Raw genomic sequence first — 13,217 nt, forward strand, 5'->3', positions numbered from 1 at the left:
TCAATCAGACAGACACGCCCCCAAAAACACAACTTTTTGAAGGTTCTTTTAGAATTAATGACAGGATTATTTTCAGATGGACCAACAGAACACTAATCTGGAAGAGTGAATTTAGCGAATGACACAGAAAACCTGTGTAAAAGTTTTTTTAGACTGAAAATTTTATGAGAAAGGTTGAATGGGAGACAATGGAAACTGGCGCTTTTTGGAGCCAACCTCTAGTGGCACTTGGCGGTATTGCAGTTTAAGGCACTTGGCGGTATTGCAGTTTAAGGCACTTCCGCATCGGCCTCATTTGTTTGGAGCCGGAAGGTACGTCCACCTTTTGTATACAGTCCATCATGCAAGCATTCAAATACACAGCACATAGAGTAACAGCCAGTATATCAGGGTCATGAGTTCGCACCAAATCTCCTTACTGAACGCTGATGATATCAGAAAGTCGGAAGCTGAGTAGGAGTTTGAGTCAGCATTACTACTGTGCCAGCGGCTGCAGAGGAAGAAGAAAAAAAAAAAATCCCCTGTGAATGAATCTGGATGGGGGCCTCAACATTCCCTCATCATGTAGCAAGTCAAACACACATGAGGCAGGAAGGTGGAGGAAGGGGGGGCTGCAGCAGGGATTATATCAACCGAGACTCGATGTTAGCTGGCCTGACTGGTCATTAAACATATAGCTCAGCCTGTTGAACATAAAGCAGTCCACTTTCAGACGTGAGCCAAACAGAAGTTGGCTTCTCTTTTAACCTGCCGGGAGACACAGGTGGTTTTCACTTAGTGGAAGTAGTTTCAAAAGCTTAAAAGCAGCTGCTTGGTTTTAAATTTTCTCTGCTAAAAGCACTGAACCCAGAAAGGTTGACTCTGTCCTCCAATCACTCGCAAAATGTAGCAAGCGAAAGAAGATAAAGTTGACTTTCTTTTTACATCGCGACAATGAAATTCTCCTCTTTGTTTCGTCTCACGTTGCCCTACATACAAGAAACTCCACCTATCTGCAGCACAAGTGGGTTACAACAGGCCATAAAAAAGGCTTTTTATGCAATGTATCATGATGTCATGCTGATTTATTTGAATGTATTGGCAAGAAAGCAGTCACAAATCCCCCGATCAAAATAAACAAATGGACAGTTCACAAATAAATACCGCTGCTAACGTTTTCTTTTGCACAAATCCTTTGCTATTTTTAGTCCCACGTCTTGTAAGCTCGGGGTTTTAAAGGATCAGCTGTTTCCAAAGTTGCGGCAAAGTGAGCATGATGACTTTTTTCAACACAAGTCTCTGACAACGATTCCACTGCAGTCGTAGTTTCTGAAACGCTCTCAATTTAAGCGTATAGACGCGAGTATAAAACATCCCGATGAGCTTTATATCCGAGTCATTATGAGCAAAAAATTTCAGCTGTATTATTATAAATTCCAGTGTCACAGGCTTAGTCTACGAAACTTAAAAATAGCCCGGGCCCGCAGGGTGCCCCGTTCTCACAATCCTGCCAACACTTTGTTAGGACGAGCCTGCCAGCCTCTGATTTCAGACTGGCACTCAGGGTTTAGGGAGGAAGTCAATATTTGTACTGTTCCTTGCAGTCAGACGCTACTTGCCATGCCATGAGCAGAGAGTCATGTTCTAAGTAGGCATCTGCTGAGCCTTCTGGGTGCCAAAGTGCATGCCCAAATATGTGCAAAATCATAAATCTACACACGCACTTGCACAAAGTGCACAGAAACTGTATTACTATTGGTGTATATAATTTCCCCTGCTCCTCACTGTAGATAATTATATATCATTACACGTGGACACTGACAGCGGCTACTTAATTAAAAGTTAAAGATTTTGTGTGTCACTCTCGGTCTGTGTGGTCGGCGTGTTAAAGAGCTGTCCTCTCTTCACACTACCGCCGCTACAAAACGTCCCGCTCCTGGTGAGGAAAAGGGCCTCATTTATGACAAAGTAAACTGGGCACGTCCTATAAAAACACACAGTGAAGGTGAACACGCAGCGACAGAGCAGCAAGACTCTCAGCGCAGCTTGGACTGGAGCCTGGATACTGTAAGACTTGTAGGGGCCTGAACACGGTCCCAGAAGACAGGCAACATCAAAGTTACTCATCAAAGTGCTTCCTTTGACCCGCACATAATCTAATCACTTGAGTGGGCATTTGCCGGCAGGTCAACAGTGCCTCGTAGCCCCGGCTCTCTCTGAGCATGCCGCCATGGACCGAGGGGCGAGTGGGATTGAAGCCGCCTGAGATCCTTTGATTAGAGCGCCGGGTTGTGCCCCGCTGCTAACGAGCGGCTCTTTTTACTCCGAGATTCATTCTCCTGTGCGTCAACTCGCTGTTTCCAGCGATGGGGGGGGGGGGAGAGGAAGGGAGGGATCCCCTCGTCAAGCCCCGCCATCATCAAAGGTGAAGAAACTGTCAAGAGTGCAGACATGACGAGCGGGACGAAGAAAAAAAAAAAAAAAGAAAGATGATGGTGCCTGGGAAAAAAAGCATTCCACACTCTTAATTCAAAAACTTATTTAGCTATTAAAGCTGGTCAGCAGAACTGTGGCAGCTTTGTGCATTGGGCCCCCCCCTCTGAACACATAGAGGCCTATGCAGAAGACAAAGACTTGATTGAGCAGCGAGCCCAGTCTGGCCTTTAAAGCCCAGCCGCATTGAGCTTGACCTTCAACCCTCCCCCACCCCCTCAAGGCAGCGCCTGCGGCATTGCCCCGGCACCAGTCAAGCCATTTAGACAGGGATGTGAGGGAGAGCCAGAATTTATAAGAACAAGGCCCAAACCACAACGCACCACTGACCCGATCAGAAATGTTTAATGCTTTCCCTTTCCATTGGCTTTTCCTCTTTCTCTCATCCCCATCTCTTCCTTCATCTTTGTTTCTCACTCAGCATAATATATTAATTTGCCAGCAGCCTTCTGTCTCAGCTTAACTCGTGTAGACAGGACCCCTACTACTTAACCCTTTTTGCTGGTGACCAGCCAAGAAACTCTGTCTCCAAGTCCACTCATTGCCCTCCGGGGAACTCTCGGGAATGAATTCTGGCTTCACTGTTAAGCTGCGCTCTCCCACAGCTTGCAGTGTAAGCATCAAAACCCCCATTGTGTTTTCAATACGGTACTTTTTTTTTACTTAATTTAATTTTTTTTTAATGCTGCAGTGCTTCTGCGTAACAGCTGGTTTGCTGTGTTGGGACGGGGCGGTCGACATGAGGTGGAAATTATGAAAAGCACTTGTCAAATTAAAAGTGTGAAGCACATGTTTTGCGAGTGTCATTCCAAAATCTCTCTGCAAAGACTGGAACTGGAAGTGTTGTCGCTCGAGCATGATGGACTGAATTACTCGATGGAACAAGCCCATCATTTTCCACTGGCATCAGAAATCGCTGGGAGTCGCCTCCACGAAACAAACAGACCAGCTGGACTCAAACGCTACATGCCAGAGCTGAGTCTTTCTTGGAATGTTATCTGTGAGTGTGTTTGGGAATGAGTGTGCACAACTGAGCGGAGCAGGTGAGAGGAGAGTGTGCCAAAAACAAGAAAGGAAAGTATTAAGAAAGAAAGAAAGAAAGAAAGAAAGAAAGAAAGAAAGAAAGAAGTGCTTGAAGACTTACTGTCGTCTGGCTCGACTGGGCTCTGTACGTTCCTTAGATACGAAGAGTTCGACCAATGTGCCACAGCAAGCAAATGAGGGCCGAGGAGCAAAGAGCAAGCGACGGAGTGGGGAAGGAGACGTGACGCCGAGGTCGACAGGGCACAAACAGAAGCCAGAGGTCAAAGGTGAAACGAGAAAAAGTGACACGAGGACCGGGCAGAAGAATCGAGTTAGGTGCGGAGGGGTTAAAGTTTCGGGAGAGTTAGACAGGAAATGGTTGGGTGCGAGGAGAGAAAATAGAAAGTGACAATCAGAAAAGAGTTGCATTGACAGATACAAGAAACAAGGAAGAGTCACTGAAAATCACAGGAAGTAAACAAGAAAAATCCCTCTAATCATAATCAGCCACATGTCGATGACAGTCATGCTCAGTGGGACAAAGGAGGCTGCAGGTTTCTTTTTGGTGACTAATGAGTTCAACCAGCATCTGTCAGGAAACACACAAGGAAGTGTGCTCACGTGACAGCGTCAAGGAGAAAAGGTCAGAGGGCATCGCTTTAGAAGTGCCTCCTGCAAACCACACACTAGCGCGTACAGCTCTGCACATCCCTGACACCTACGTCCACCCTGGGACTTTGCAGCGATGCAGGGAGGAGCTACTTCCTGTTTTTTTTCCCCTTTTCAAATGGAACAACTGAGCACCATTAAAATGTGCTCTTACCATAAGTTAAGCCCTCTGCACTGGCACGGGACACAGTGACCACATTTAGTTTTATGGTGACTCATTCCTTCTTCCACAGCTTAGGATACACTTCAGACCATTAGGGAATGCTGTTAAATGTCAACTGAGGAAGCTTCTCGGTTATTTTTGAAACATTGGGTGGGTTTCTGTCTTTCAATAAAAAAAAATAACTATTCTGTTTTGTAAGATTTAAAACAGAGGTAGCTTGTTAACTGGTTTTGAGTCGCTCACTGAAGTTTCAGACAATTGGCAGTGCTTCCCACGCATAGACTTACTTCGGTGGGCCGCCCATTTATATTTGGCCATATGAGGATGGGGGCATGGTTAAGCTCCACCCTTCATGAAACACAGAGATCAGAGGACACAAACTGCGACATGCCTGCGAAACGCAGAAAAGACTCTCACCCTGAACTGGAAAGAAAAGGGTGTCCATTAATTGGGTAAATAACATAAATGCAATGTTTTGGCTGAACGAAAACAGCGGGGCGGAGCTATAGAGCGAGCGTCTGTCACTGAGTGTGTCAGAGATCAAAGTTACACCACTGGTCAGCTGACTTTTCAAATTAAAAAAAATACAGAAAAAAAAATGATACACACGCTGTTGAATTCATGCTGCTGTGAAACAAAATGTCTGTCCAGTATCATGTTGTTATTGCTGACATAAAAGACGCTTATTCAGCTGGCTTGGGTGGAGCTCAGCGATGTGAATAAATGTTACTAAACATGTCGTCGCTCTCTGACACTTTTATTTTGTCAAAGTAGATCCCAGAGTTAAAAAGGTTGGAGACCCCCTGACGCAAAACAGCTTAAAAGTCCAGGCAGGAAACAACTGACAGAAAACATGCCTATGATCTGAGGTCTTCCTCAAGGATAGTGACCCAAACTAATTAAAGCTAATGAAGCATCCGCTACTTCAAAGTCTGCTGATATGTTTGTGATCTCGGTCAGAATCAGAATGGGAGTGAGGGCAGGAGGAGGGAAGCAGCTTTATCATTACTCTCCACTCTTTCATGTGTTTTCCAGGCCACGGTCACCGGCTGAAACAAAGCTGCGGCTGTACGAGAGCAGACAATTACTCAGCAGAGACATAATCATTTTGTAAGTAATAAGGGCATGCACTGAGCGTTAAAAAAAAAAAAAAGAAAAAAAAAAAGCGTTAAGAGCTTAACAAATCCCAGGAGAGGTATTATTTGATATGGATACTCTCTCGTGTTCAGCCAGGAAGCCACTGGTGAACTGCGGAGCTTTATCCAAATAAACTCTCAGATCTTGGGGAAAACCACAGGACAATTCAACACTCAGCCAACAACCACAACTTCTAATTCGCTATTTGTTTTGTTACACAACAAACCATTTTCCTTAATTTTAACATATGTTGCAGCACAGATTAGGAAGAAGGTCATCAAAATACACGGACGTATACGTTTACACGTCCGTCCTTGACACTGCAGGGAGGGAAAAGAAAGAAAGAGAGACAGCCGAGTCTTTGTATGAAACCCTGAACATCTCTTTCCCTACAGGGGAGTGGCACAGGGCACTTCTCCAAGGCAACTCGTTTGTTGTCGGTACAACAGAGTAGGATCACAGGGCTAGGTGCAGTAACAAAGCTCAAGTCAGTGACTAAGAGCGTTCAGCAGGAGTGTTTCAGGACAATGCCCACCCATAATGCATTGCACCGGGTCAGACTGATAGTCAGCCGTTTGTGAATGGAGGGTCGAAGCTTTTATCAGCAACCGACACGAACGGTTCAGACAAAGATTAGAAACCAAACGTGTCCTCCAACGCGTTTCGTCTGCTCCGATACAACTAATATTAATAAACTTTATTTGTGGAGCACCTTTCATACAAGAAATGCATCTCAAAGTGGTTTACAGTAACAAGGCAGTGTTTCACATAACAACAGATAAAAAAAAAGGAACATTTGAAAATATAGAAAAGAAATAAAACGCATAAAATTAAACACAAACAGAGTTAAACATATAAAATAAAGCCATACTTTAAAAGTGCTGTAGTTAAAGTGCAAGAGACCTTCAGGAGTAACTAGTTAAAGGCTAAAGTAAACAGATCTGTTCTGAGCTTTCTTTTTACTGAGCTATAGCTTCTTCGATATCTACGGGCAGTGTTTTTTCACAGTTTTTACAAATGGGAGTGAATTACGAAGTAAAGGTATGTTTCTTCTAGTGGGTGACCATCTTGAGGGCCTCCAGCAGTGCAACAACAAAGACCATCACCAAAATAACTGCAGCTGCCAGCGTTTGTCCCCTCTGTGTAACTCCCTGTATCCGACACACAAACACGGACACGCACACACACACACACACACACACACACACACACACAGGCAGTGCCACGCAGACGTCATAAAAAACGCCAGCAAAAACCGAGTGGGTGGCCCGATGAGCGTCTGCCCACTGCCCCGACTGCCAAACTGACACGACAGGCTACATTACCCTGATGTATTGTCCACTTATGCCGCAACATCTGTTCTCCTCTGGAGATAACGGAAGAGTCCGTCCGAACCCGAGTTGTGTGTGTGTGGTTTTTTTTGGGTTTTTTTCAGCAGCAAGCAGCCAAAAAAAGGCAACGAATGTGGTTAGAAGTGAAACCAGCTGAGGCTACACAGGAACGCCGTGACCTCGTCTGTGAGTCAGCGTGGATCACCGACGGCCTGAACCCCCAGTTCAACAAAAACTAAAGACCAAGGATGTTTCCCTGCTTATCTGTAAGCATTTAATCTAAAAAAAAAAAATCAACATGTCACACAGCACTGAGTATATCCACGATGGTTTCTGGCACCACGCACGTGCTGAAATGTACTTAATTTGACTGCAGACAACACAGTTAATGTTCTTTTCTGCATGAAAAATGGTCAAAATTCAAACATTTAATGCAGCTCATTGTTCTGACCAAATATGCAGCGTTTAATGTTTAAATGATTGCTGTTGATTGACTAAGATAAAACCGGGTAGAGAAGTGGTGCATGAAACTTTTCTCCTTACTTGACATCAGGGATGTGAAAGCTACCTTACACAAAGACGTTGAAGGTGAATATCTGATGATGTTTATCGATCTCCTAAAAGCAGCCAGACTCTATCTGAACATCCATATGGCAATTAGCTTTAATTAGAGCCTGATTGATACTGGAATTGTGGGTCTGATGCCGATAACAATATTAGGAAATTAAAAAAATTCCGATAACAATTTTTGGGTCGATATTCTTTACATGTATACTGAATACACAGTATGTTCAAACACATTGTCCGCAAGGATCCCTGAAACGTGCTTCTCAAACACTTTTCACTGGTGACAAAGATATGTGATGAAGGCAGGATATGCTTTCCATTTTTTGTCCACACTGACATCAGTGCACTGAAACAGAGAACTGCACTTTGAATTTAATAATCATAAAAAACAATAAATTTTAAAAAATAGCTAAAAGAAAAATGACTAATCGACCCCCAAAAAGTTTTTCTGTCAGCTCACATTGACCTGCAAATATGTTGATACTGACTTATCTGTGAAATATTAAATATCAGCCGATTAAGTCGACCAGCCAATAGTTTTAATCATTAGGTTTCACTTCTTCAGTTTTTCAAGTCTCGCTTACAGAAAAGTAAGAGTAAGAGTTTGATACGTGTCGCTTCTGTTTTTATTTGGTTTGGTTTGATTTCTTAGCTCAGTGAAATATTAAAAACATAAAATAAATCTCTAGATACTGAGGTTCCCTTTAAATCGTTTTCTAACAAGAAACGTACTGGAGGTACTTTTTACACATGATAAATACTATTTTTTCTTGTGGGCAAAATCTAGAATTATGACACTGTTTCAAAACATATCTTTGCCATCACTGCACTTATATTTCTTGTCATTCATTTAGCGAACATAAAAACCAACAGGTCATATACAGGACATGGGTATATTGGCCCGGCCTGAATCTTGTTTAGAAAAATCTATTCTCAAGCTTTTCTTCCAAAATTAGCTGCTGGGAAGATCCTAACCCCGGCAGCCCCTCACCAATCACCATCACTATCACCAGTAAGTGGACTTTTTCTTCTTTAGTCTCCAAACAAAGTGGCCGATATCCTTGGTGCACTGGGAATGTCTGTAGAACAAGTGGAGACTCTCACGGATGAGATAAGCTGGATTTGTCTCCCAGAAATCTCTTCGGGGCTCTGAGTGTGGAGGTCAAGACGAAAGGTCAGGAGGACATGAGACACAACTCACAACAACTCTCCGGACAAGATTTCAGACTACGATCAGAGAGGAAACAAAGACCAACAATGGACAAAAGAAGATTTTAAATAACTTCATCACAACAATAGTTTCAATTCCAGATGTTTTGCAGAGATTTGATGAACACGACTGAGATAAAAGGGAAATGGGAATTCCTCAACCGGTCCGCAAACGGCCACACAACAGGATACAGAGCATAATGGTGGCAACCGTGGCACCTACGCCATCCACTTCACAGCGGTGGAGGAGGAAGGAAGGCCGAGGCTCGGGTGAGTCGTCTGGACGGCCAACAGGACAGAGACACTCTGCAAATGTTCAGCATTCAGCACAGGAAACTGAATTTCCTTCCCAAGGGCTGTTTTTCTCATATCTTTATATGGAATTAGTCAAACTCCTCTGATCATGGTACCGTGATCATACCCGGCTGAATGTAAACGTCTAACCACCTCTGAGATAAGACAAAATATTAGAGGAATGCACTGCATAATTTACAACTCGTTTTTAATTGCCACATTAAAGCATTAAGGCTTTATGTGGCTGCAGAAGCTAAAAACAACAGCATTAAACTAAAGTAAAGGGAAATGTTTGTCACGCCGCAAAATGGGAGCACATTTACGGAGAATATTTTCCCATCTTGTGCTGTCAACACAACGCAAACTAGCCCTGTACTTTATGACTTTTAGGTTTTCTTTTGCACATTTGTATCTTGCCAAACTGACTTTGGGGGGTTAAAGCACCAAAGTCCTCACCAGGAGTTTTGGCTGAGAAACAAAACACTTCAAAACAACCTCGAGCTGCTGCAGGAGGTTGAAATGAAACAATCTGAAAAGCTCACAAGTAAAATACAAAAAAACCACTTTTTCTTTCAACTTTGTCTTAAACAATCCATCTCTGTTGATATTTGAGCAACGCTAAGAATATATGGAGGTTGCTCCAGTTAAACCTTACGAGTCTAATCTGTCACAATCGCGTGCTGTCAGCAGCGTATACATTTAATGTCCTTTAACGACCCGAATTCAGCGAGGCCTCGCTGCCGTGCTATTTCTAGGAGCGAGGCACATGATGCTATATGCCTTCGGCTCTGATGTCAGCATGCAATGCAGCTACCAAAACAATCACTGCCACTGCCGTGATGTAATCAGCTCCCCTAACTGGTCGAGCCGCGAGCGTTGGGCACCAAGGGCAAACGGAGACAGGTCACCTGTGTCCAAGCTCTTGTCCTCAGCGAGGAGGGAAACGATGAGACTCGTCAGGATGTTAAACTCTCGAAGTTTTGATAACTTTATTTTCGGCAGCTGGAAATAGTCGTACAACATAAATGTTTAGACTGACCAAAAGTGCTCACTAACCAAAAACGTAACAGTGAAAAGTCTAGAAGCAGCAAACAGAAGTGGGACTTTGTTGAGCGTGTTATGAAGTGGCGAGTAAGATTTATAGTTGTAGATGAAGGTTATAGAGATAAAACGTGTGGATTGGGCAGCTTTGGGTTTTTGTCTCCAATTTTCAGATGTAAATGGTGTTCATTGGTTAATGACACCAACATTAAGGAAGTCGAAGACTTCAGTGGTTAACCAGAGTTATCCATATCAAAGGGAACCACCAAATGTTAACATGGCGACTTCACCGCTTCTGTGTAACTAACTTCCTATGTGGAAATGTAATCAAAGCATGATGCGGCCCTCTCATTTGGCACGCATCGTATGCCACACGGTGTGTCATCAGTAGGTGAAATCCAACGGCGAACTCTCAATCAAAACCTGCGCCGAAGGTATCTAAAGTGGGACTTCTTATGTCAGGCCGTCATTTCAACTACAGTTGAAGCTCCGCCCACTTATTGCTCACAGCTTCTGTTATCGCTGTGATTGTAGTTTGACGATAATGTTCGAATGAAGGTTCGCTGAGCCAGCATGAAGGCTGGACAAATCAGCTACCAGTCAGGGTGCGGTGAGGATGAAGTGTTTCTTTCTAAATGTCGTTCCAACAATGACGATGAAGCGATATGATGTAGTTATGGCTGTTTTTTACAGCTTGGTGAGTTTTTGGCGCACAACAAACGTCACATGGTGGTCAATGCTGATTGGTTAAAGGCTGCTTCAATAGTTTCAAAATGAACCTAAGACGTACACCCGTCAGAACTGGAAACAATCCTGCATCGTGGGTGGCCAGAACTTATTCTGCTAAAAGCAGGCTACGATTGATCAGCACTGACTCAGCAGAATGTGTTGGGTCACGAGATAAAACTCTTACTGCGTCCTTTGTGGATGAGTTCGAGCAGCATGCAGGCACACGCAGTGAAAAGGTCCACCGGCAGTAACTCTTATCTGTTTTGCTGTCTGCAATGAAAAGAGATCCAGAGAAAATAAAAAAAATAAAAAAAACTGAACCCTGAACGGAAGCGCAACAAGCAGCAAGCAAACAGGCCTGATTAAAGAGTCAGACCTTCATGTAAAGTTTACTGCACTATTTAAATTATAAAATCATTTTGTTTCCCCCTGCTAATGTGCGCTGTGATATACTGGGCTTCCTGCATATAAATGCTGTCCAAGTCTGCATAATGTGGCAGAGGTGCTTTGCTGCAGCTGTTTTATTGTTGGTGGGGCTTTTATGTGTCTTATTTGTGCGGTCACCTCTGCCACTGGTTAAAAAGATGAAAGGGGAAGCGAAGATGTTTACGTCTCAGAGACAAAGCCGGAGCCCTGTGTTATGACCAGGCTCACGGTAAGCTGGCAAGGAGGGAAGAGAGGGTGGAACAGGATGTGGAGGTATCATTATACACACACACACACACACACACACACACACACACACACACACACACACACACACTGCATGCAGCCACTGAAGTCCCAGATGAGGGAGTTGTAGCGTGTTGAGTGATCTACCACATGTCAACATAATCTGTCCGAGGGAACTGTTATATTCACTGGATTTTCTGCTCCTCTACCTGTGCTCTCGGAGACCGGAGGCCACGGCGTGCTTCCATCGTCCTCTCCACTGGGCAGGTCTTTGGACACAGAAACAGAAGGACGGAGATTTGTGCAGATTCAAGGCCAAGAAAACACTGTTTTGTTCACTAGTATATAACATGTCAAAGATTTAATCAGCAGGAGAATTAAAACTCCCTTTAAATGCCTTTAAAAGAAATCTTAAGACATTTTTTAACTTAGCATTTTCTTACTTACTTACTTATTGTATATATACCATGTCATTTATTTTATATCACCTTTTTTTAAAATGTTATTCTTTTCCTTTATCTGTTAAAAAAAAAAAAAAAAAAAAAAAAAAAAAATTTTTTTATTGTGAAGCACCTTGTATTGCAACTTTGCACGAAAGGTGTGACATGAATAAAGTTGACTTGACTTAAAAAGTCGGAATCCTGCAAGTTCATATAAAAAGCATTTCATTATGTGTCTCTGCAACATCCCTTCGTTTTCTGTTTCGGATTGGCATAACAATCTAAGGAATGCATAATGAAAAGCATGAATCCTGCGAATTAAGGGCAGCTGTCGCTGCGGTTTGCGGTTACCCAACATCTACCAAGCCCACCTCCTGAAGCTTCATCAGCAGCGAAGTCCTCGTCATCGTCCAGTAAGCTCGGAGACGCCTGGATGTGTTTCTCCGCCTCCAAGTCTTCGGGCAGCGGGACCTCCCCCCACACCTTGGAGGCCTGAGTCACCTGCAAGAGAAACACAAGATAGATTTATGGGGGTTGAAGTCTCGGCGGAGAAAGGTAACACCCAGTGCTACACATGGACCCTGGAAGGGTGGAGGGAAAACAAAAGCCGAGCCAGGAAACGGGGCATTGTGATGTGTTTACTTTTACCATTTATTATCTCTTTGAGGCCTTCGCAAGAATTTACAGGCAAATAAAAGTTCATGAAGAGTCATTTCACTGCACGAATATTCAAAGAAATTACACACTGTAGTGGTTTTTTTTTTCTCCTCTTAATGTGGACGCAGTGGATGCAGTGACCCACATATGAACACATAAAAACAAAATATCCAGCATACCATGACTAGTTTACAACAGGCTCTTCACTGTGGAATCAGGACAGAGTCTATAACTGAAACATGATGTCACCTCCAGCAGCAGTAAACACCTCAAATAAATGCAGCAGCTCAGAGGACTTCAAAAGTCAGACCGTGATCGTCGTGTCATTCAGGGTGTTAAAAGAAGGGAACATTGGCGGGAGTATAGGTGAAGGATGGGGATGGAAATGCAGCGAGATCAGCGCAAGATAAAATTTCATTTAGGTTTAAAAAACTCTGAACATATACAGCACCGGGGCTCGAAATTAAACTTCAGTATAAAAACAAACTGACATTGGATGGTACTTATTCTTCGATAGGACAGTTAACATGTCCACTGTCTTAATGTGTTTTCAGACCAAACGGGAAGCGAATTTTCGGCCGCTCAAGTTAAATAATTTCAACTTGCACGGACGCGAATTCGTGGACGTTCGCATTGACTTTGTATGTCATCACTCGGCGGTAATAATTCGCTTTGTGTTTGAACGCACCATTAGCCTAATGGTTATCTAATCTAATTATTATGTGTTTAATGTGCACCATTAGCATTTGAAAATTTGCACAAAAAATAAAGTACAGCTTTGGCTGCCGGTAATTTTGCATGTATTTGTCATAA

At 43.3% G+C, this 13,217-nt stretch overlaps 1 protein-coding gene across 4 annotated transcripts in view; it reads right to left on the minus strand.

Annotated features, from left to right (window-relative positions):
• hspg2 (heparan sulfate proteoglycan 2) overlaps positions 1 to 13,217 on the minus strand; it is a 95,180-nt gene that overhangs the window by 56,316 nt on the left and 25,647 nt on the right. For all 4 annotated transcript variants that reach the window (XM_069141451.1, XM_069141450.1, XM_069141449.1 and 1 more), the window contains exons 2-3: positions 12,119 to 12,248; positions 11,517 to 11,576 (exon numbers count right to left, since the gene is read on the minus strand). In XM_069141451.1, coding sequence (XP_068997552.1) covers positions 11,517 to 11,576; positions 12,119 to 12,248 — 190 coding nt within the window. The remainder of the gene's footprint in view (positions 1 to 11,516; positions 11,577 to 12,118; positions 12,249 to 13,217) is intronic.

Source organism: Embiotoca jacksoni, unplaced genomic scaffold (assembly GCF_022577435.1).
Source record: "Embiotoca jacksoni isolate LCO1_2020_lvr unplaced genomic scaffold, fEmbJac1.0.p SCAF_9, whole genome shotgun sequence".
NCBI classification, from domain to species: domain Eukaryota; kingdom Metazoa; phylum Chordata; class Actinopteri; family Embiotocidae; genus Embiotoca; species Embiotoca jacksoni.